The following is a 27,107-nucleotide window of genomic DNA, read 5'->3' on the forward strand; positions in this document are numbered from 1 at the left end:
ATCGTTATTTATGGTAGTTTTCATTTAGTATTTTATCATATTTTGCTTGATTTCCTTTGATTTGTCATGCTTTATATTTTGGTTTGTGCTTTCTTGCTAATTTTAGGGTCTAATGTGTTGGCGTAAGCCCTAGAGGCCAATACTTTTGGTACTTGTATCGAATTATTTATGAATAATAAAAGGCTTTTTCTTTATTATGTTTGTTTAATAAAGTCCCTAGAATAGATAGTCCGTTTAATGTATCAAGTGTAACTTAATCATGAGATCCCATTAAACATAAGGACATTATTCTTAAAGTATCTGCAGTCGAGCTTTGTCGTGAAGTGGGATAACATTAAAGCATTAAGACTGTTATGTATATAGATTGATGATCACATCTCATAGATCATGGATAAGGAGTTATCAAGTCTTAAACATAGGTATGAATATTAGGAGTAATATTTATACTGGATTGACCCTCTATGAGAATACCATATAGTATGTTATGCAGAGTGTCATAAGTTATTCTCATGGTGATAGTGGTGTATACCACCCTTCGACCTGAAACCACTATGGACCCTAGATATAGAGTCGAGTGCTTTATTGTTGATCAAATGTTGTCCGTAATTGGATGACCATATAGACAGTTTACGGGTACTCCACGAAGCCTGTTGAGGGACATGAGTGACCTAGATGGAATTTTCCCATCCTGCGCAACAGGATAAATATCTACGGGCCCAATATTAAACTGGACAAGGATGACACGGTTTATGCCTTGTCTTCAATATAGACATAGGGGCAAAAAGGTAATTATACACATAAGTATTATCACAAAAGGATTTGTCAGATCACATGACATTTTCGTGTCTTGGGTAACAGTAATGTGTTGCTAGATATCGTTCACTATTTATTATGTTAAATACGTGATTTAATATAATTGCTAATGTCGCGAAAACCTACAGGGTCACACACAAAACAACGGATTGATGATAGATAGACTAACTAAGGAACACCGTAAGGTACGGTGCACTTAAGTGAACTGTAGAACATCGTAAGGTACGGTGTACTTAAGTAGAATACGAAATATGGTAAGGTACCACACGCTTAAGTGATTTTGACATATCATAAGATATGAGCCACATACACTTAAGTGGGCTTTTTTAGCTTGCAACCCACACAAGTCGTTCTATAAATAGAACCCTTGTGCAGAAGCATTTGTGCAGTTGTAATTTCGTCTCTCTCTCTCTCTCTCTCTCTCTCTCTCTCTCACTCACTCACTCAAAGCCTTCATTCATAGCAGCTAGCACTGAGATTGAAGGAATCTATTCGTCTGGACTGAGTAGAGGCGTTGTCACCATTCAACGTTCATGATCGCTCCATAGATCTGCATCAAAGGTTTCAATCACCACAAGAGGTAACGATTCTATCACTGATCATGCCCATTCGTAAGGATCACTAAAGGAGAATTTTTTTAAATTCCGTTGCATTTTGGATCGCTCTTCTCCTTCATAATGAGCATCAAAGACAAAGACAAACAAAATGGAAAATGACAAAAAGGAAATTTCTCCCATACAAAAATCAGGGAGCTGCTATGGCTACCCGTAGTAGCAAGAAGCCATTGACCCCCTTTTGATGCTTTCAAGTAGTAGAGATAGAGGCCTGTTATGGCCACCCGTAGCAGTTACTATGGGTCGTAGCAGGGAGGCGAGACAAAATTTGAAGATTTATTTTATTTCCTTAATGGGATTGATTCTCTCTTAATTGTGTCTCTTAGGCAATATTTGATTGATATCAAATATGAATATTTCTCATTGAACCAAAGATATTTTGCATTTTTATCATTTTGCTATAAAACTTATAACCTGTTATAAGTTTAGGATTCCCAACTTTTGTAACTTTTCAATCATAGTTTCTAAGTTTCTATTGTTCTATTTTTCTTTGTAACTCAAGTCTCCAATGGAGCAATTTGTGGAACAAGGTTTATTCATAATTCAGGTTCTATAATTCATTCTCTTTATATTATTAATCTTTTATGATTGATTGTTATGAGTTTGATGATTAATACCTTTGTGATTGTGTTTGCCCTCATCGTGAGTGAGTAGTTTCCTAGGGACTAGGGGTTATGGTGATTATTTCATGACCTATCATATGATCTGTTACCATCGACTGTGATACTTTAATTAAACTTATTTGATAATATGAGTTCATGCATTCCAACTTCGTTACAAAAGTAAGTGGTTCTCAGGTATCAATCATAGTCTAAGAGGATATGTGTTGATAATAGATTGATTTTTTTTTTAAAAACCTAATTCGGACGATGTGAAAGCCGACGAACGAAATTGAGAAAACATATAGCTAGGAAAAGTAATGACTCGTCGAATAATAATCCGGGCAATGCGAAAGTCGATAGGTTATTCATCGACGATAGGGGTAATGCGCTAGCAAAAGCAGGCAGTGCCTAATTTTATCTATTTTCTATCATTTATGCAAAGTTCTCATAATAGGTGTAAAAAGGATCTTATGATTGTGTTAGAAATATGAATTGTAACCCCGCGTCCTGATTTTTCCAATTTGAGATATAAGTGTTTTTTTCGTTAATCTATTTCCATTTAATTGCTTTTTATGTTAAGTTTTTGAGTATACTCCTTATTTCAATTTCTCTAGATATACACGGATAACACAAGATATCGGTACTTAAATCATTGGTTTCTGTGGTTCGTTATCTATTTTATTGCTTTACGACAATTATGCACTTGCAACTGCATCAACATGGCACTCAACATGCATTTTTCGCTTTTTTGTCATTAGGCCGCTTGGGCGACTCTTTGGTTCGTCTATCATCTGGAGTTCAATTGTCTTCCTAGCCATGCGCTCCTTCCTTTTAGCCATGGGAATGGAATACACTCTCTTTGTAGGAAAGGTACAAGAAAAATATAAGTGTTGTAACAAATGAGCAATCTCAAAATAAGGGTCTCCCTGACCATAAGCTTATCCAAGTATTCACATAGCTCATTCTCTTTTCCTTGGTCTAAGGTGATCATAGCGCAAGAACTCATGACTTTAAATTTATCCAAAACTTGAACCACCTCATTCTCAACAGGGGTGAGGTAGTCAAATCCAAAGCCAATTATTGTATTTGGATCTTTTTTCCATGACAAAGGGAAGAAATGGGGACCATACGCTCTCAACGTGACCATAAAGGCATCATATTTCCCTTTAACCCTCACGAGTCTGTCCTTCTAATTTTTGTAGGTTTTGAATGGGGCATGAATAACTTTCTTCTTGATAGGGCACCTAAAGTGACCCAGCCACTTTTGGCGTTGACTTTGGTACCTTAGAAAGAAAAGTACACCCCAAATGTGGGAAAGACTACAATCACTGACATATAATTTTGAACATCATAAGCACACTCTATACATTGGGCATACTCTAAGAAGGGGCTACGTTTGTTGCTAAGAACTCAACTTCAAAAAATGTAAAGGGTATAAAAACCCCTAAATCGTGAATGACATGAAGGTGTAAATAGAAATAAGGGTGAGCGAGCCATCTTGGGCAACCAAATTAGCCATAGTTTCTTTAAAGCATTACTCCAAAATAACATCATCTTCATGTCTAGTATTGGAAAGTCCAATTTACCGCTGAGAGGCACTAATCCTCTCCTCACTAGAATACAAGGACACAAAATCTTCAACACTAGAATATTTAGTGTTTATATTTGTCATTGATTGCTCAGAATTCCTTATAAAGAACACACATACACACACACACACAGACTGAGTGAGTGAGTGAGTGAGTGAGAGAGAGAGAGAGAGAGAGAGAGAGAGAGAGAGAGAAATATTTACCACCAGGTTCTCAATCAATTAAAAAGGATTCCCTCCACCATTGACACAAGTGAGGAATTAAGGCCGATTTGGCTTCCCGAGGCTCAATCATTATTAATCGCATTTAAGGACATTTTATGTCAATTGATCTTTAAGGCTTTAACTCAACTGACCTTTGAGGTTTTAGCTTAACTAACATTTAAAGATTCACCTCATTGGCATCTAGAACTTTAACCTCATCCATACCTGAGAGACTCGACCCATGTACACCTGAGGGACTCATCTCATGCTTAAGGGACTCGCCCTAGGTACACTTTAGGGACTTGTCAAATAATAAGGGGAAAACAAACTAAATGAGTTCACTCTATCCAAGCCCACATGCTTGATGGGCTATGTACTAGTATATTCACAAAAGACCCACAAGAGGCGGCATAGAAAATTCTCTCTAAAGAGGGACGGCAAAATATATCACCCATTTCTCCTTCCTAGCCGCCAACTTATGGGAACGAGTGTCCATCATTCGGCTATGGCGCTCATTTTCTATATCACCCGCCATTCAACTAAAACGTATGAGTGATGTGTCTTTATCCCTAACGGTATTAGAGAAAGGTAAAAATGAGGAAGTCACATTCTCTAAAATAATAGGGGAGATAACTACCAACTTCCCACACTCCTGAGAATGTGAAATACTTTCTTGGAGTTTAAGATCACGTTCCAAGAGATTCCTATAAATACCTCAATCTTGAGATTGAGGGGGACATTTAATTATCTCTGAAAACACCATATACAAAGTTATTCACTATCCCCACGTGATATTGTTCTAACACCACTACAACATTGAAAACTTTTGTTAGTCCTACACGACTAAGGGTTGTCGCGCATTATATTTTTAGCAAGTGTAACATTTAAAAAAGTGTTGTATAAATTATGGTTGTCATCTTAATAATTTTTTTCTACACTAAATGAATTAACATAATTAACAACTATTTTAAAAAATAGTATTAAATTTTAGGTATTTAAATATCATAATTAACATATAAACATATATATATATATATATATATATATATATATATAATATATATATATATTATATATATATATATATATATATATATAATATATATATATATATATATTATATATATATATATATATATATATATATAATATATATAATGATAAAATAATATCTAAAATAACATTTTAAGAATGACCATTCAAATTAAATTTTCATTTGAAACTTTTATAAAAAAATTCTTTATAATATTTTTTACACTAAAATATATAATATTATAAAAATTATTTTAAATAAAAGTCAAGGGGGTCATAAAATTATATTTCTTCTTTATGTTTTTCTAAATTTATTTGTTCATGGCTTTTTAATCGACGTTTTTTGATATTCAGAGGTAGGTTAAGACCTTCTTTATCATGAGTCCTTAATTTTATTGAACTATTTAAACTCATTAGCCTAGAAAAAAACAAAAATCAATATAAAAGAATGAGATAAATACAATGATGTTGGAAATCCCCCAAAACCTATGGAGAATTTCAATCAATCTTGATGAATAAGATTGTTATTACCCACACAATAGCAATGAAAATAAAAGAACAATGGAGAAAGAAAGAGTGTAAAGAACGATGAAGGAGAAGAAGAATTAAACTGTTATGAATACTGTGCAAAACTGTGGAAAACTTTTTATTCACTTTGCAACTGCAAAATACTGTGAATTACAATGTTATGAATACTCTATTCATTTTATTAAAAAATAAGGGTTACTCCCTCTATTTATAGATTTAGGTTAACTTGGACCTCAAGCCAAAGCCCAAAATTATAAAAACCCAAAAGTGTTAACACTACTAAAATAAGCCTAAGTCGAAATCCTGTGTGAAGCAACATGCTTCGACATTTCGACACACTAACACAACTCAACACATTAGGTGGTTTGACACTTCCTTGCTTCTGCCGAGAAACCTGCTTCGACACAAGGAATTACAATTCAACATACCACCTAATTCATTGTGTCTAAGCTATCTACATTCATCATAGCTCTTAGTCTTCTGAACGCTTCGACATGCACTCCCTTCGTCATGATGTCTTCAATCTGATTCTCAGTTCTACAGTGTTCCACATTCATCTTCCCACCTGCTACCTGCTCTCGAAGATAATGGAACCTCATTACGATGTGCTTGCTTCGACCATGTGCTATCGGATTCTTCGCCAGATTGATAGCTGACATACTATCGATCTTCATGGTAATTGCTCCATGACTCTTCGTTATTATCTCTTCGATCAGATTCACCATCCACGTTGCTTGACATGCACAAAGAGAAGAAACTATGTATTATGCTTTGCACGATGATAATGCCACTACTGGCTCCTTTCTCGAACTCCAAGCAACTGGTGCACCACCTAGCATAAACACATAGTCAGCTGTGGATTTTTGATCCTCAGCATCACTACACACACTTGAGTCGGTGTATCCCACTAATTTGCATTATTTTCCTTCATCAGGTGCAGCAAACAAAATGCCATAGTCAATAGTTCCTTTCAGATACCTTAGTATCCTCTTCGCCGCTGCTAGATGTGACACCTTTGACTTCTGCATGAACCTACTCACCATACCTACATTGTATGCTAAGTCAGGCCTTGTATGACAAAGGTAACGAAGTGAACCAATAAGTCTTCTATATTGGGTTGGGTCAACATCATCTTCATCTGAATCTTTCGACAATTGTAATATGGGCTCAGTTGGAGTCGAGGTTGGGTTGCAATCTTGCATCTCAAATCTCTTGAGTATTTTGCCTGCATACCTTCTTTGTTGCATCATCAAACCTCTACCGCTCTTGTAGAATTCGATGCCAAGGAAATATGAAATGTCACCCAGATCTGACATTTTAAATTCCTTGTTGAGATCACCTTTAAAGTCTTTGATCTCCTTCTTAAAACTACCTGTTATCAACAGGCATCGACATAGAGACATGGTATAAGCATTTCACTCTTACTTCTTCTAACATATACTCCATGTTCACTTGTGCACTTCACAAATTCCTTCTCTCTTAGAAAACCATTTATCTTCTTGTTCCTAGCTCTTGGATCTTGTTTAAGTCCGTACAGGGATTTATGCAGCATGTACATTTTTCTTTCTTCGCAATGTTTCACAAACCCAGCTGGTTGTGCAACATAAACTTCTTCTTCAAAGGGGCCATTAAGGAATGCACACTTCACATCCATCTGACACATCTGCAGTTGTTCATGTTTGCTAGACCAACAACCAACATGATTGTTTCGATCCTAGCAACAGGTGCAAAAACCTCATCGAAGTCGATTCCTTCTTTCTGAAGAAATCCTTTCGCCACAAGTCTCGCCTTGTGTCGAGTCACTTCTCCTCCGGGATTCAACTTCACCTTGTATACCCACTTCACATCGGTTTCCTTCTTATCTTGGGGAAATCCGACAAGTGACCAAGTGTTGTTGACTTTAATTGACTTCATCTCTTTGTTCATTGCTTTCATCCTCTTCGAATCTTTCAATGCCTCAGCTGCATTGACAGATTTGACATCTGCGTATAAGGCATAATGTACCAGCTCACCTTCTTCATTGAACACATCATTTGATGTAATCACACATTCTTGCAACCTTGCAGGCATGTGTCTTATTCTTTGAGGTCTGCTTGAGTCTGTTTCACCTCTGACTTCTTCTTGTCGAACTTCTTTTTGGACTTCACTAGTTGGTTCATCACAAAGATTCATGACATTCTCAGTCCAATCCCACTCCTTAAGCTCATCTATGATCACATCCCTACTGATCACCACTTTCTTATTCACGGGGTGGAACAACTTGTATCCTCAAGTCGAACGATATCATATCAGGATCATCTGACTCGACTCGTCATCAAGTTTTCTTCTCAACTGATCTGGCACATGTCTATGTGCTATAGATCCAAACACCCTCAGATGACACAAGCTAGGCTTGACACCAGACCAACATTCTTCTGGCGTGATTCCTTCTAGCTTATTCGCCGGACATGTGTTCAGGATGTATGTCACAGTCGACACAGCTTCTCCCCATAGTTCTTTGGGTAGATGCTTGTCTATCAACATACTTCTAACCATATTCATAATGGTTCTATTCTTCCTTTCTGCAAGTCTATTCCGCTGTGGAGTGTAGGGTGGCACCACCTCATACATAATCCCTTCTTTCACACATAATGCATCGAAGTCTTTCGACACATATTCTCCATCACCATCAGTCCTCAAAATCTTGATCTTTCGACCGCTCTTTCTTTCGACCATAGATTTAAACTTGGCAAATACCTTGATCACTTCACTTTTCTTCTGGATCAGGCAAGACCACAGTTTTCGACTGAAATTATCTATGAATCTAACAAAGTATTTGTTACCTCCAATTGAATCCACCTGGAGAGGACCATATACATCAGAGTATATGACTTCAAGAATTGCCTTCGAACTACTTACTGCATCCTTACTGAAGTTGTTCTTATGCTGCTTAGCCTCCACACATTCTTTATACACTTTGTTTGGAATGTCGATTTCTGGTAATCCTGAAACCGTATTTCTTCTCTTCAAATCTCTGATATCTTTGAAATTGAGATGGCCAAGTCTATAATTCCATATCCATTCATCTTTGTTGGCTGTTGTTGCAAGGCACTTATGCTCCATCACATTTAGTTCAATCTTGAAGGTTCTATTCTGAGACATTGGAGCCTTCAAGACCAACCTTCCATTTCAGTCGAGAACTCTCATCATCTTGTCTTTGATTGACACTTTATAGTTCTTTTCGACTAACTGCCCTATGCTGAGCAAATTACTCTTCATGCCTGGTATGTACAACACATTTGAAATTACCGACCTTTTTCCATCTTTCCTCATAGTCAGAACATCATCAACACCTTCAACTGCTAGAGTGTTATCATTTGCAAATTTCACCATGTTCTTCATTGAGGGATTTATGTTGACAAACCAATCTTTCCTTCCAAACATGTGTGATGAGCATCCTGAGTCCAAGTACCACTGGTCCTTGAATCTCTCTTTATCTCTTGTTGTAACCATCAACAACATCTCTTCTTCTTCATGTTTCTCCAGCTTTGCATAAGTTTCTTGATTCTTCTGCTTTTCTGGACAATCACTAGAATAATGACCATACCTTTGACAATTGTAACACTGATTGTGACTCTTGTCTGGCTTTTGACCACCTCCTATTCCTCTACCTACAACACCACCTCTTTGGTTGCCTTGGTTCCAGGGTTTTCTCTAATTCGACCAGTTTCCTTCTTACTGATTTCGACCAGTCGAATTGTTGTAGCCTCACCTGCCTTTGTTGCCATTCCAGCTTCCTTTGCCTTTTCTTTCTTTTGTTGATTAAGCCTGCAAAGCCATATCACACTTCGACTTCCTGCAGCTCTTTCAGCCATGAGATTCAAGTGTCCCTTGAAGCTCTTCCTTTGTCAATTTTGACAAATCTTTCGACTCTTCTATGGCTACTACCACGTGGTCGAACTTTGGAGTCAACGACCTCAAGATCTTTCCAACAACAGATCTTGATGTCAACACTTCTCCACATACCTTCATTTGATTCACCAGTTTCGTAACCTTTATCAATAAATCAGTTATACTTCCATTGTCTTCCATCTGAAGTAATTCATACGTTCTTTTGTGACTTTGCAACCTCACCTCTTTCACCTTCTCCGCGCCCCCAAACGATTTCTCCAGAATTTCCCATGCTTCTTTCGCTGACTCTGCATCACTAACCTTTTCAAGGTTATCTGTATTAAAACATTGATGGATTATAAAGAGAGCTTTATAATCTTTCTTCTTCAATTCTTTATGTGCAGCCTTTTCTTGATCTGTCGCGGCTTCTGCAAGCGTTGTTACTCCTTCCTTCACAAGATCCCAAAGATCTTGATAACAGAACACAACCTTTATCTTCTTGCACCAATTCTCATAATTGTTGTTCTTGATAATCGGGAGATTTGCTGGAAAATGCCCGTTTGGATTATTCGTTGCCATGGTGATTTTCTTCCCACGAATCGTTTAACCGGAGCTCTGATATCAGATGTTGAAAATCCCCCAAAACCTATGGAGAATTTCAGTCAATCTTGATGAACAAGATTATTATTAGCCACACAATAGCAATGAAAAGAAAAGAACAATGGAGAAAGATAGAGTGTAAAGAACGATGGAGGAGAAGAAGAATTAAAATTCTACAAAGTTTCTCTCTGCCCACAAACAGTGGAAAACTTCTTATTCACTTTGCAACTGCAAAATACTGTGAATTATAATGTTATGAATAATCTACTCACTTCACTAAAAAAATAAGGGTTACTCCCTCTATTTAGAGATTTAGATTAATTTGGACCTCAAGTCAAAGCCTAAAACTATAAAAACCCGAAATAGCTAACACTACTAAAATAGACCTAAGTCGAAATCCTGTGTGAAGCAACATGTTTCGACACTTCGACACACTAACACAACTCAACATACTAGGTGGTTCAACACTTCCTTGTTTATGTCGAACAACCTGCTTCGACACAAGAAATTACAATTTAACAAATAAAAGTTAGATATATCAGAAAGAAAAGAAGAAAAAAAAAGCTAAATTCTCGAAGATAGTAAACTAAAGATCAAATCCACGTGGAATTTTTGTATTCTAAATAACTCAAATAATATTAGTTTCTCTTTCTCTGTAGGAGGAAGAAAAAAGTAAATGAACAGGGATAATAAAGTGGGTGGTGTAAAATTAAAATGAAAGTAAACAAATGAAAATAGAGGACTTTGGGTAAAAGGAATGAGAAATATGAAAATGAAAGAGATGATGATTTTTTAAATTTAAATAAAAGGTTTGTTTTTTTCATAAAATAAAATCTATGTAATATAAAAACTATGTGAATAGATTTTTTTTTAAATTTATATAAACTTTATCAATTTAATATATTATAATAATATAAAATATATTAAAAAAACATGTTTCTGTATATTCTCCTATCCTAAGGTTCTTCGTTTTCTTTATCTAACTCAAACTTGCAAATAGTAATACTTAAGAAACCAATTTTAAATAGTTTTCCTAAAATTTTGATTATGAAAACTGATTTAGTTAGAAAATGAAGAAGAAGGTGAAAAAGTAATTTCCATTGATTTCCAAGCATATCCATAGTACAAGTAGAATCACCCACCAATTACCCACTGTCTGCAGAAGCCGCCTCATAAGCTGAGTTTCCCTCAAACTCATACACTAACTCCCTAACTCACCTAGAGAGAGAGAATAATAGTAACTTTTCTATTGGTAGAGAGAGATTAACAAAGAGACAAAAGTGTTGAGCTTTTTTAGGGTGAAAGTGAGATCTTTTAAACGCATAACCATTTAGCATAGCAGTGTGTGAAAAAAGAAAAACATAGAGTCTCTCTGAAACACATAGAGAGAGAGAGAGAGAATAGACTTAATCTACACGCCATTATAGTGTGGTCTTTGATTCAGAAGATATGAGATAAACATTCACTCCATCCATTCCTTTTCTGCAAATTAGGTTAGGGCTTTCTTCTTTCTATTTTCAATCATAATATTTCTATCATTATTCTCTCTTTTTTTATGTCATAATGACTATGTTTTTGTTTACTTTTTCTTAGAGAGACATGTTGGACTATGAATGGGGTAACCCATCTAACATCATGCTTACCGGAAATGAAGATAACTCCGCCGCAGCTTCCGATCAAGCCCACCGTCAAATCTTCGACCACTACGCTTCTCAAGCTATGTTATCCGACAATTACTTAAACGGCTCCGGGTCTGCCATCAACATCAACAACTGTGATTTCAACCAGCAGCAACAACAGCAGCACCACTTTACCCCACAGGCCCAGCACCATCATATGCATCACTCTTTCTTCGACCCACGGGCTTTCCATGGCGGCTCTTCAACTAACTCATATCCTCCACCTCAACCATCACAGCATCCTTCCTTGCTCTCTCTAGACCCACTTCCTCAAAACTGTGGCCATGGACATGGACATGGGCCTGGACTACTTCTTGTCCCCAAATCAGAGGATATTAACAGGCCCATGGACTTTGTCGGCTCCAGGATTGGGCTTAACCTTGGTGGCCGTACTTACTTCTCCTCTTCCGAAGATGACTTCGTGAGCCGACTCTACCGCCGGTCTAGACCACCTGAACCGGGTTCACATGGTTCTTCCAACTCGCCTAGGTGTCAGGCCGAAGGATGCAATGCTGATCTGTCTCAGGCGAAGCACTACCATCGCCGCCATAAGGTTTGCGAGTTTCACTCCAAGGCAGCCACCGTCATCGCCGCTGGGTTAACTCAGCGATTCTGCCAGCAATGCAGCAGGTTGTGGTCTTGAAATGACATAAGTACCCCTTAAGTAAACCAATCATTGAGTTGAATTTCTCTTATCACACAACATACACTCTAAGGACATTTTCGTCTATTTCAAATATCCCTGTGCTTTTTCAGTTTTTTTGTCTTTGCTTCTATTACACTAGTGGTGCAATTAAACAACAAACACTCACTAAACTTGTTTTAACTTCAATTACTAGATGCTAATTAAACTGAAACATTTTTTTTCAAAAAGACGAAAAGGTCCTCGGTTTCAACGTGTGGGGGAAAAGCATGCAATAAAACACTAACCACAACACAACTAGAGGTGTTGGAGGCTAGGGGAGAACGTTGGGATTTGAAAAAGACGAAAGTACCCTTGGGGGAAGAGTTGACAATGATTGTGTTGACCGTACATGGGGAAATCCCGAGGGTATTTGTGTCCTTAAAATACATATGTGTTTGTTTTCTTTTCAGTTTTGCTACTTACGTACTGCATTGTTTTGCTGCTTTTAGTTAGTACCATTCAAATCAAACAAACTACATTGTGTCTCAAACAAAATAATATTTTTATTTCTATATCTTAAATTATCTAAATATTAAAATATTGTTATTTTTTATTGCAGGTTTCATCTTCTTTCTGAGTTTGATAATGGAAAACGTAGCTGCAGAAAGAGATTAGCGGATCATAATCGCCGCAGAAGAAAAACTCAGCACCCAAATACTCAAGAAACTCACAAATCTCACAACACTTTGGAAAATGCTGCTACAAGTAAATCTTAATTAAACTTTTCCATTTATATATATATTAATCATATACTAAATAAATAAAGTATTCTTTCCTTATTTTACTTGATAATTATTTACTAATAATGTAATATACCCAAAAATACATATCTTAATTAGTTAGTTATACTTTCAAACCAAAAATAAGTGAGTTAATTAATTACTTATCATAAGCATGATTATAGATCTATAGTACTAGTACATCTTTTCTATTTTTGAAAAATAATAATAAAGATGTTTAATTTTTGTATAAATATTTTGTAAGGATCTCCGCCGGAGTCGGGAACTCAGTCTTCATCATCGGTGACAGTGGCGGTTTCTCCGCCGGATTATTTTCGACAAAGGTCGTATCAAAGTCCAAGCCCGTCAACAAATTCAAGCTCAATGTTTTTCTCAACTGGGTAATGGAAGCAAGAAATGTGTAGCTAGTATAACTAGGAGCATGCATCCCAGTTTAATTTGCATGGCTAATTATAATTAATATATAATTAATATATTTCCAAGAAGAAATTAATTAATGGAGGAGCGTCATTAGCAACAATAATATAATATATGTAATAGTTAAGTGAAAGTTCCATTTGTAACCTTTCTCCTAAAATTAATTTCAAATTAAGCTTTATAATATATTTTGTTCTTACTTTATTACTCTTGTTAGTAAGTTAAATAGTATCTATGTTAATTTTAGCTAGCTTTGCTCATTTCTAATTCTGTGAATGTTATGATTTAGTTTTTTTTGACAGAGTGTATGTTATAGAAATATATCATTATTAGAAAACTAAAATTAGCAACAAAAAATCTAAAATAAAAAATAAATCCCTTTATATTTTTGTCCAAGATTTAATGAGGGAATACATGTTTTTTTAATCTTTAGCTATTACGTATTAGTTTTCTCGGTAATAAAGGTGTGGTTTTATTGAAATCTAACTGAAATTGAGTCTAGTAGAGTGGAGATAAGTCTTTATTTTTAATCAAGCTCATAGAGTAATAGAAGACACATTAATTTGTAGGGAAGCAAGTTTGAAAGTATATCATTCTACCTTTCATTTTAATGGGTGAAATTCTACTCATAAAACTATTTAAAAAAATGAGATAGATTTTTATAATATGGCATTAAATTTCTTTAACTTTAATTATATTTTAAAATAATATATAAAGGAGAACTAAAACTAAAATAACCATAAAAATATAACAACCAACAAATTTTTTTATAAAAGAAAAGTCAATAAATAAGCTAAATCAACCACAAAAATATACTGAAATCAGAAAATAAAAAATCAACGAGTTACCACCATAGACTCGAATCAGAGACAATAAAAATCAACCATAATGCAAAAAAAAAAAACTCAAGTCGGTCTATCTAGTATATAAAACTCTAACTATAATATTAAAATTTTCTGTGTGATTATATATTGATTAAAAATTAAAAAAATATTGGATTAATTTAATGAAAAATGATTCATACACCTGAAAAATTGTTGGGTGTATATGTGGTATAAATATTTTTTTTATAATAAATAGTTGGGTAGCTATCTAAGTTAGGGAAGTAGAAACAAATGGAATTGTGCAATACTAGTGTTCTACCATATTGATGATATGGTCGGGGTTTAACTGCAGTAAAAAAAAAAGTACTGCGATAGTTATGGTAAAGCGTAGAAGAGAAAAATGGCCCCCTCAATTTGTATTTACCTGGAAATAGTATCTGTCTGTTTTTGTGTGGTGGCAGCTGAACACGGGTTGTTTCAGAATAACACATTATTCATCATTTTATTTTTCACCAATCAATTATTTTCCTTTTGTCTTGTACTCTATTATTTCCTAAAAAATGAACTTACATATAAATTTTTTCATTTTTTTTTTGAAACTTTTTCATTTGAATTCTAAGCCGTCAAGCTGTCTCCTATATGGAAGCTATATAGCTGTACTACTAAACCCAGTAATATATTAGTTGCCCATATCAACCTGCAGATGCTCTTCCTCTTTCTCTCTCTACTCTCTCTCTCTATACATATACATATACATGTGTGTGTGTGATGTGTTGCTATTCCTTGTTAAAGTACCTACCTGTTGTAGTCTAACAAGAAACATAAATATAAAGTGGAATCATTTCTTACTATCTCAATCCAAAAGTAAATGTATATCTATTTATTTTTAGCATATAAGTTAACAAAACTAATATTAATGAAAGTACATAGTATAGTTTCATAAAATTATTTCAAAAATATAGAATGGACTGACTGTACTTTGGAGTTGTGAAAATATATATTAATTTGGGAAATTCTTAGATATTATTGAATTTGGTTGGCTATAAGAGTGTTTCTCCATTTAATTTATGTATAGAATAAAAATGAATAATATTATTAAAAATAGATGAGATTTGTGACATGCTTTAAATTTTAGTAACATAACAAATAAATATTTGAATCTGAGTTGAGATAATTATTTATTTTAACTGGCTGACCACTTCAAATAGTTTTTTTTTTCTATGTATGAATTGACTATTCTCTATGCAGAACTGCATAGATTATGATGGACATCAAAAATCTCCCTCGAGAGAGAAGTGGAGTGTGTTCTCTACATATTGCGTCCAATATTTTATGCAGAAACACAATGCATTTTAGGAAAATTCATTGTGTTTCTCCTGATGCATATAAAAGGTGTTTTCAACAATTCTTTAGGTACGTGTATCATTGAGATTTTTTAGAGAGAGTTATTTAAAGAGGAAAAGTGAAGATGTTTTATGATTTATCGTTCTACGATCTATGAGACCATAGACGATATTTTAGAGGATTGAGAAACAACTTTAAATATATTGAATTTGTGTATTTATATATTGAATGGATGAAACATTAGAAAACATTTGATAGAAAATAAGAATTGTTTTTATGAATTTAAAAACTTATCGTTTAACTCATATTATAATTTATTATAACAACTTTTAAGATCAGAGAGATGTGTTTTTCTTTAGAGTAGATCAATTTTTATAGAAATGAATAAATAAATTATGTGTATTTGTATTCAGTTTTCTCCTCTTTCGTGTTGTTTTGCTTACACAGTTTTGGCAGAGTAATGTTTTTTGCGGTCATTTATTTTAGTTGTTATTGTTCTTTATTCCACGCCTTATTATTTTTGATATATTTGTGTTGGTGCACAAGATAAAGAAGATGAAGAAGATGAGAGAGAAGTGAGAGAATAACAAACTTCCACTACTCTTACAAAACGGGTTACAACAAAATGGTTACGCACACCCATTGCACACACAACTGTTGACAACTACACTTGTTTATATACACAAAATAATAATGCCACGTAGGAAAAATACTAACCTACATTAGCTATGTTACGCTTAACAAAACTAATACTACTACTAAATGTGAATTACTTCTAACAACATCTCTTAATTCATATTAAGCTAATCAAAACTAACAACACTAATTTCATCCCTCAAGTGGAGAAATTGATCAGTCTTGATCGCTTTTGTCAGAATATTTGTCAGTTGCTTTTGGGTGCTACAGTGCATAACTTTTAGCACGCCATTATGAACCTGACTTCTTAGAAAATGAAACTTAATCTCAATATGATTGCTCCTCTCATGCAGCATTGAGTTCTTGGCAAGAACGATTGTAGACTTATTATCAATCATCAACTTCATAGGCTTGTTTATCTTAATCTTCAGATCCTGTAGTAAATTCAGAAGGCAAACAACTTGACATGTAGCCACAACACCTGCAATGTATTTAGCTTCACAGATTGACAAAGCAACAACTGGTTGCTTCTTGGAACACCAAGAAATATGAGCTCAAAAATACTTAAATAAATATCCAGAAGTACTTCTTATGTAAACTCTGTCTCCACACTAGTCAGAGTCTGAGTAACACATCAACTATGAATTATCCTTTTCACCAGAAGGGAACAAAACTCCATACTTCATAGTCCTCTTAATATACCTCAGAATCCTGACAGCAGCTTGGTAATGAGACCACTTTGGTTTGTTCATAAACCTACTTACCATTCCAATAGCATAATAGATGTTAGGTCTGGTGTTACATAGATATCTCAGAGATCCAACCAACTGCGTGAATGTTGTAGCATCTACATCATCACCCTCGGGATCAGAATCCTATTTGTGATTTGTTCTGAAGGTGTGATCGCAGCCTTACAATTCAGTAGTTCAAATCTCTTCAGAAGCTCAAGTTCATACTTCAGCTGATTCAAAATGACACCCTTCTCAGAGTACGAAATCTCCATCCTTAGAAAATATGTTTATTTCCTATATCAGTCATCGCAAACTCATTCATCAACACCTTCTTGAACTTTGTTATCTCATCTGAACAATTTTCTGTTAGTAATACATCATCAACATAGAGACACACCAGAATCATATTGCCTTTAGAAGTATGCTGAACATAAACTTCATACTCCATCTCACATTTTCATAATCATTGGAGCTTGAAAAATGAATCAATTTTTAGATTCCAAGCTCTAGAAGCTTGTTTCAGCCTGTATAATGCTTTATTTAACCTGTACACCATCCCTTCTTGATTCTTTTTCACAAATCCAGGAGGTTGTGACACGTATACCTCTTCTTACAATGGACCATTCATAAATGTAGATTTCACATCCAGATGCATCAGAGGCCAATTCTTGTTAGCAACTATCACAATCATCAATCTGATTGTCTCATGTCTCGCTACATGAGCAAACACCTCAAAGTAGTCTAACCCAGGTTTCTGTAGAAAACCTCTTGCCACTAACATTGCTTTGTGCTTCCCAATTGATCCATCTGGCTTCAATTTCACCTTGAAAACCCATCTAACACTGATGGCTTTCTTGTTCTTTGGAAGCTCAGTCAACTCCCAAGTCCTATTTCTTTCTATAGCCCTAAGTTATTCTTTCATAGCCTTTAGCCACACTTTCTTCTTAAGCACTTCTTCAACACTAACTGGTTCAGAGTCTACTAACATGACACACTGAATGACTTCTCCTTTAGAGTTTATTTCAGTATCTTGTAGCATATCAAACTCTACAAACCTTCTTGGAATGTTTCTGATTCTTTATGACCTCTAAGCTTGTCCAGAGTCTTCTTCGTACGCTGGTACAATATGAGATGCTAGAACCCTAGAAGTACCACCTTCAGAGGTATGACCACCTTCAGAGTCTAGAATATTCCCAGAGTCTAAATCTCCACCAGAGTCTGAATCATCAATCAGAATCTGGATCAAAATCAGATTCACCTTCAGAGTCAGACTCACCTTCAAAATTATCTTCTGATTCTGACTCATCTTCAGAACCTTCGGATTCTGAAGTATCTTCAGAAGTTTACTCAAGTGTTAACACCGCACTAGAGTTGGATTGAGACTTGTTCGAATCCCGTGTTTTTTATTATTTCACAATGACATCTCTGTTGAAAACCTTGTTAGGGACATGACAATAAAGCTTATAAGCACATGTGTTGTGGTACCCTACAAGCAACATAACTATGCTTTTATCATCCAACTTCATTCTCTTAGCATCTAGAACATGTCTATAACAAACAGAACCAAACACCTTCAGATGGCTCACACTTTGCTTATCTCCAATCCACTTATCTAAAGGATCAATTTCCTTTAGGTTCTTAGTTGAACACCTATTGAGCACATATGCTGCATTAGCAACAACTTCTCCCCACAAGGTGTAAGGGAGCTTCTTCTCCTTCAGCATACTCCTTGTCATACCAAGAAAAGTTCAGTTTCTTCTTTCAGCAAGACCATTGTGTTGAGGAGTTTACGGAGTAGTCACCTCATACTCAATTCCATTCTCCTCACATAACTTTCTGAACTCGATAGAGTTATACTCACCTCCACCATCAGTTCTAAGAACTTTCAACTTTTGACCACTCTGATTCTCAGCATTGATTCTGAATTTCTTAAATTCAGGAAACACCTCGTGTTTGAACTTTAGAAGGGATTCCCACGTCATCCTTGTGAACTCATCAAAAAATGACACAAAGTATTTATTTCCTCCAAGTGAAGGTGCTGGAAATGGTCCACACACATTAGAATGCACCACACCCAGAGCATGTTTTGCTCTTGGAGGCATTTCAGATGCAAATGCCAATCTTGGTTGCTTCCCTCTCACGCATATATTGCATGACGTGTCTGGATTCTTAATTGCAGGAATTCGATGTACCAACATCTTTGAATTCAGAATACCTAAGACTCTGAATTTCAAATGACCAAATATTTTTGTGCCACAACTCACTTTCCTTCACAACACTTGTTGGACTAAGGCATTTAGTGTCTCCAGTTTTAACATTCACTTTGAATGTTCTATTCCTCCCCTGTTTTAACTTCATACTCAGCTTTTGATTACAGTCATACAACTTCAAAATATTGTCTTTCATGGAAACTCAAAATCCTTTCTCAATTAATTGACATACACTCATCATATAGTTTTTCATGCCATGAACATACCACACATTCTGAATCAATGCAATTTTACAATTATTCAGAATTACTATGACATTTCCCATTCCCCAGCATTCAAATACTTATCATTAGCACATCTGATCTTAGTCCTCATGACATTTAGTCTCAAACTTCAACTTTTATAACAGAACTAAAAGGAGTTCTATCAATTAACTCGAATGAATCAGTCGGAATATCCACAAACAAAAATGGTATTTAACTTCAACATAAACAACGCAGTAAGTAAAACAAGTGTTCCCAGCATGATATTACATAATCAGAGCAAGACACCACTAATCAAAATGATAAACTAAGGGCTTACTCCAAGAGCCAACTTCCACTTACTTCCGCGAGATCTACGACTGAGTACCTGCACGATGCCCATGTAAAGGAAACATTTAAACATAAGGGGTGAAAAATACATTCAAATAATTAATGGTGCATGTATATTCAGAGTAGTTCACTACATATAGATTCACATAGAAATAAATCTTACACCACATCCACAAATATTCATAACTCACCCATATCACCATCATATACATAAAACCATACAATGCAACTCACAACGCATTAATGGCTCGTATGCATGTGGTACCGACCTCAACAATGGTTCTCATTATGAATTGGGTTACATATGCCAAACCCATGAGCCCCACACCAAGCTTCAAGCCCCTCACTATGCTTAAGACAATCACAAGTCCCATCACCGAGACCCCCACCTCTTTCACCAATAACAACAATATAAGATACATGAATGAATGAATGCATCACCACAACATTTCAACAACAATTAACGGTATAACATCGAACCGTACAATTCCTATACAATAACCACAAGGTAGTTTCCACACCTGAATTACATATCTCAACTCAACATGTTATCAATACATGTATAAAAAATCATCTCATAATCACATCAACATTATCACAACAATTGCAATAATTCATTAACCAAATATATGAATACAACTTCACCAACAAAATAGGCATTGGAATTTTACTTAAACAATTCTCATATCTCTATCATGTTATAACTCTAATTATCATCTTCCTAACACCTCAAACAACACGTCAATTGGATACACAGTTAAAAAGTTATGAGGTAAAACGTCAAGGCATGTAGAAATGTTTTCAAAAAAAGATACAGTGGCAATCGATTGACACAAAGTGACAACTGATTGTCACCAAGCCTGCCAGACCAAAAAAATCACTTTTTTCAAAAGTATGACAACCGATTGTCATTTTTATATAACATATTATAATAAGTGTAATTTTGAAACATTACACTAGTGAACCAGGTTGTCATCTGTGAACAACCGATTGTCATTGTGTGTTTTTTCAAAAATCCCAGTTTTGTTGTTACGTGAGTGTCCAGTTTTCCAATCGCTCAGTGCTATACTAGGATCATTTACATGCTTCTTATTTACTCCAATTCGTGATCTACCAACAAAATCACACATATTTTATTCTATAGCTCATAAACATATTAGGGTTTTCATGAATTACTCATTAGGTTCACCATCTAAGGATAACTCAATTCCCCACAAAAACTCAAGAATTTAACATAATAACAGTCATATATCAGCATGATTTCAATGGCAGATTCAACAATACATCACAATAATTAAATCACACATGCAACCACAAGCACATCATTGTTTATCAAATTTATCAAAATCAAAGAACACATAAGATCGAATGGAGCCAAGGGACACCTCCCTACTCTTTTATGATATAGCACCCATAATTGAATAATCCCCCTCATCCCTTACCTGATTTTTTCAGCAAATATGAGAGAATCCTTGAACTTTTTCTTCGAAGCCCTTCTTCTCCTTCCTCTTGCCCTAGCCCTTCCTTTCTCTCTTCCAAGTTTTCACGTAATATGCAAACTGACTTTTTCTTCACTTCTCTCCTAATTATAATAACCATATTTTTCCTATTTATGTTTTCTCTTTATTACCCCCAACTCCTCTCCATATTTTACCAATTTACCCATAATTCCTCTACAATCATTATTTTCATTATTATTTCAATCTTCCAATATTCTCACCTAATTAAATAAATATTCTTATTTATTTATCACTAAGAGAACTCTAAATAATTCTGTTAATTTCTACACTACCTAACCATTTGAATTGACCTAACCCATTAGTAATTCAAAGCACACAAAAACGCACATAATTTACAAATAACTCAATAATAATTAATAATTGAAAATGAGGTGTTACACCATAGCCACTTCTTGTCTTCTTCTGCAGTCGAAGTAAGACACTTGTGATCAACTGGGTTGATATCTACTTTGAAGGTCTTATTGTCTGCCAAAGGTGCCTTCCGAATCAACCTGCCATCACTATGATGCACCTTCATATGATTCTTTTCTATCTTCATGTTGTATTGCAAGTAATTGACCTACACTTATCAAGTTACTTGTAATCAATGGTACATACAACACATCAGTGATTCTAACTTTTCGACCATCCTTCCGGACAACAAAAATATCTCATTTTTCACCTGATGTGATGTGTCTGCCATATGCAAACTTTATCACTTTCTCGACTGATTCATCTAGCTTGGTGAACCAGGTTTTATTATCAGTCAAGTGGTTACTGCATCCTGAATCCAAGATTCACATGTTGATTTTCTATGTGTTCGACTAAGTGTATGTTTTATAAGTAACTATTACTAAATAATAAATATTTTATGAATTTAATGGTTATGCACTGCACTACAAGGAAAATGGGTTGTAGTCAAATGATTTTACAAGGGGTTAACCACCTCACAGTATAGAAATAAAAAAATCAACATACTAACGAAGGGATATCCTCGTTGAAAAGCTAAAAATAAATAAATAAATAAATAAATAAATAAATAAAAACAAAAAATAAGTATACGCGGGGTCATCTTCTGCAACACTTGAGAAGGGAAACCAAAGGGCATTTAAAAATATTGTAGCCCTTAATGGAAAAAGATTTCCGAGGGTTTGCCCCAAGCAAGTCGTTACATTTGCGTTAGTAATAAGTATCTCCTCGCAAAAAGAAAAGTCAATGCTCAGTTGATGTCAAGATTAAGTTGATTTTGCGAAGGGCAACCCCAATAAAAGTTGACAGTTGAGGTTGCGAGGGTGCCCTAACGCAAAAACAAAACACATTTTTTCAAAGGAGTCAAAGATTAGTTCGACGCAATAGTGAAGGTACAATTACCGTTGTAGTAAATCTTTCTAGATAATATAGGTTGAGTATTATTCGTTGTGGATGAATTTGCTATTGTGAATGTGTTATTATTAACTGTTGTAAAAATATGATGGTGAATAGGCTGATTATATATATATATATATATATATATATATATATATATATATATATATATATATATATATATATATATATATATGAATGGAAAAAATATAGTTTTTTTTCTAAATAAATTAACATTCAATTTTTCAATAAATAATATGTATTTAAAAAAATATTATATATTATGTATTTTTGTAAATTGTATATTTTAAAAATATATATTTATTTTAGGTAAAATGAAATTAAAAGCAAAGTTTGTATTCTATTTATATAATATTTCTTATTTTTTAAAATTTATACACAGACAGCGAGTGTGTATATATATATATATATATATATATATATATATATATATATATATATATATATATATATATATATATATATATATATATATATATATATATATATATATATATATATATATATATATATATATATATATATATATATATATATATATATATATATATATATTCTAATTAATTTTAAAAATTATATATTTGGTTAGATTAAAACTTTTTAAAGACAATTTCTTAAATAAATTAGTGTATATTAAAAAAATAGATTATTTGTTTATTAGAATATAAGTTAGTAAGGAAAATTTAAAAAAAAGTTTGAGTTATTATCTTAGTATAATAATTTCTTTATGTGTCAATAATATTTTAATTTATTGAGGCGAAGTCTTTCAAGCATCTCATAGTATATTGTGTATGTGGAACTAACTTGGTCTATGAAAACTCTTTTAGTTTCTCAGTCTTCGTAATTAATTCTTATGACTATGGGATATTCATTATGAGGATGGATGTCAGCTGCATCTTTTTTCGAGAAGATGATCATTGTTTCTAGCAATTGGTGCTTGCCTTCGGTCTCGACTTTATGGAGGTTTTCTACACCCATGACTTGGTGAGCATATCTTTTTCTGGTGGAGCTAGTTTCCCCACCCCGACAAATCATCCTGCTATGGTGTTGAATTTGTGGAACACAACTTTACTTCTTTCGCCCAAAGGCGCATCTTTGGCTTCGCTAGGCTTGAGGCTTCTAGTGTCATCTCGCCCTCGCGGGTTAGACTCGTCTAAAGACATGGAGGAGTCTCCCTTCACATATTTCCTAAGGTGTCCTTTATGTATTAGTTTCTCAATTTCCTTTTTGAGCTAGTAACAATCTTCAGTCTGATGTCTCTTGACTCTATTGGAATTTTCACCACCTTCACGATATCGAACCCATGACCTTTGCCTTTGGAGTAGGCGGCGTAGGGAGATTGTGTAGGAGGGAAACCTCTCCATTGCCTTGCCTACCCTTTTTAATGTTGTCTTGTCTTTTATGGAAGAGGTATAATTGTTCTTCCTCTGATAATTTGAGCCTTCGGCATTTAGGACGTGCTCCTTAACATCACACACGCTCTTTTCAGTGTTGCTCTCCTCGCTCTTTATGTAACACTCTGCTATGGTAACCACTTCTGCCAACAAAAGCATTGACTTCTGGGTGAGGGATACGTTAAAGTGTTCCTCCTTGAGTCCATTTTAAAACTCCCCCCCCCCTCCACCCCCACCTACCCACAAAGATCTCTTGGTTTGGTGGGATGACCTTGATGGTTAAAGCGGGTGAGATAGTCCCTATGTGACACTGTCGGACCTTGGCATATGTTAAATATGCTTGTGGTAGAAATTTTCCCATGGAGGATGTTGGCGAACTGATGTACTAACTTCTTTAATAGTTCCCAGTATTTGTTGATAGAGGCACGGAGTAAACCCATATACCATTGAAGGACGGAGTCCCTGAAAAGTGCTAGATAGTAGTTTTCACTTCAGGGGGTCAAGCACCACTATGAAGGCCATTTGTATGTTGATGGAGACGACATGCTCGTAGGGATCAATTTGTATATCAAACTTAGCCAATGAGAGAGGTTTGAAGCCCTTATGGACGGGAGCACCTATATCTCATTTGAGAGGGGTTAAGGGTCCAACAAATCCATCTCCTTCGGAGGATTGGACTCTTGTTGATGTTGTCTGATGTTGTAGACATCATCCTCAAGTGCCTGGTTATAACAGTTTAACTCTTCCATGGCAGCACACATTTCTACTAGGGTGTCGGCATCACCACTGTTGTTGGTACCTTCTAACTTAGGAGATGGAGCTCTCCTATTAACTTTGACTGAAAATTGATAAGCGTAGGAGTGAAGGGAAAGAGCGGGTTGGGTGATGGTGATGAAGACAGTGTGGCCCATGTTAGTTTTACTAGGGCCCCATAATGTGCGCCATTATATTGGTCAAAAAGTACACATGTCTGTTCCTCCTACAAGGGTCGGGGGACTCAGAGGCCTTAGTAGGTATATTACGTTGCATGGTGGTTAGGGCTTGTCCATAACAGCGAGATACCTTGTACGATGGTGTTTTATGGTGGTTTTAGGAGTCTTGCAAATGTGGGGTGAGAGGCTCTGTAGATGGATGATGTGCTTGTTGTAAGTGTGTGAGGGGTGTGATAAGTAAGAGTTATTATTTACCCCTCCTATTAGGGTGGTGTATTTCTAGAAGCCTCTAAGGACTAGGGTTCTCATGGGAAGGGTCACCATTCACTCAGTCAATGATGGACTGTTGAATCCCTCTTTCTAAGGAGGATGTGAGTCAATTAATTAACTTGACTTCTCTCTTCCCTAGGAATGTGTTTTTCCATATTTTCCCATGACGGGTGATAGGAAGACCTTGGGGCGAGGCGATACCTCCCCTTGGGCAACATGTTATCGTCGTCTCTCCTTGGACGTTCTATAACCATCGCCCTAGTATAGTCCTTTTATGAATATAACACTACAATAGTCAATTAGAGTTTTCTAATTTTTCAACTTTAATTAAGTGTACTACCTCAAAATCTCAAGATAACTTGAGAAAACTCCCCCTTTTGAGGGAATGACAAATCACCGTTGATTTTCCTTCTCTACAAATCATTTGATACGAGAGTTGGTTAAAAGACTTCTTTGTTGTATGTTAGTTTGTTAATAAATTAGTTAGTAATGTTTCAGTATAAATATAACATATTTGTTAGTTAATGTTTTTGTTATGCTTAAACATATATTAGTTATTTGATTTAATCGACCAAAATTCAAAAATTGGTCGATAGTTCATTCCCCCATTTAAAAATTCAAATGACAACATTTTTGTTCATCTACAATATTGAATATTATCAATACTATTGTAGTTTGATGTATGATAAAACATTTTCAGGTAGACGTGGGTTTAAACCATATTTTAAGGAAGGAGCTAAAGTGTTTATCACATTTGCGTTTGCTTAAGAATGTCGTCGAAGCGTATGAGTGGTAAGATGCATGTATTTAAAGTGTGGTTGCAAATATTAATTAGTGACCCAAAGGAGGTGAAACGTCACTTGGAAAGAGTGGGTTTTAAGAAAAGTTATTGGGTATGGACATCTAATGAAGAAGAAATGCCGCATATTGGACCAGAGATAAATACAGAGGTTTCAAGCAGTCAATCACATATCCAAAGGTTTAACCCCTAGCAAAATTCTGAACTCCTTTGCTAAGGATTTAACCCCCAGCAAAAAATGGCACATCAACGCCACTGACAACTTTTGCTTATCTGCGTGACTCTGGTACCTACTTAACTAGTCTGGTCGCCTATAGTTGTTTGCGAGGGGTTACCCCCAATAATTTTCTGAGGTATTAATCCCTCAGTAGAAAAGGTGTGACGACATCTATAGCGAGGTGGTTGGTCCCCTCACAATTTTTGACTTTGTAAGGCGACTTTTATGTTTCTTAGGGGTCTTACCCCTGAAACGTGTTTATTTGTAATGTTGACCGTGTAAAATAATTTTACATTGTCATTTAATAAGAATTTATCATTCGACCATATTACACCACCAACTTAAAAATTACAGTTTGATTTGACGAAATATACAATGATGATTGATTAGTAATGTTAGTTTACATTGTCAAGATCTTATTTTCTCGTATTTTATAGATTAAATTAATTTAACTTTTCATCTTTCAAAGAAAATCGAAAATAACAATAAGTCTATCTAAAAATTTATTAAAATTTATATTAAGAGATAAGCACTTCACTTAATCAACATTGCACTCCTTTTACCAAATAATAAACTCACATTCCCTACCCATGTGGTGTTTTAGTGGATAGTGCATAAAAAATAACGGGAAGAGACGCGTATTCATTTCCAGACCTGTTTTACAACAAGTTATCATTAATTGGATTCTGACATTTCAAGTTTTTTTGAGAGGATATTTCATCATTAATATTGAGTTTTACTTCTCTGATCATATTATGCAATGTGTGAGAGGAGGTAGACAACTTTTGTCGCAATTATAGACAACAATTTATGTGATGTACTTCAGGGAACGACTTAATGGCGTTCTTATAGATGTAAAATTAGTATTTATTTCCTCCTTATCAAAATGATAAATCTACT

At 34.9% G+C, this 27,107-nt stretch overlaps 1 protein-coding gene across 1 annotated transcript; it reads left to right on the forward strand.

Moving 5' to 3' along the window:
• The first annotated feature begins 11,003 nt into the window (after positions 1 to 11,003).
• On the forward strand, positions 11,004 to 13,576 carry LOC127076772 (squamosa promoter-binding-like protein 8). Its single transcript, XM_051018562.1, has 4 exons — positions 11,004 to 11,344; positions 11,445 to 12,160; positions 12,775 to 12,920; positions 13,200 to 13,576. The coding sequence occupies exons 2-4, from the start codon at positions 11,451 to 11,453 to the stop codon at positions 13,337 to 13,339; spliced, it is 996 nt and encodes a 331-aa protein (XP_050874519.1). The 5' UTR covers positions 11,004 to 11,344; positions 11,445 to 11,450; the 3' UTR covers positions 13,340 to 13,576.
• Positions 13,577 to 27,107: the final 13,531 nt, after the last annotated feature.

This window comes from Lathyrus oleraceus, chromosome 4 (assembly GCF_024323335.1).
Source record: "Lathyrus oleraceus cultivar Zhongwan6 chromosome 4, CAAS_Psat_ZW6_1.0, whole genome shotgun sequence".
Lineage (NCBI taxonomy): Eukaryota > Viridiplantae > Streptophyta > Magnoliopsida > Fabales > Fabaceae > Lathyrus > Lathyrus oleraceus.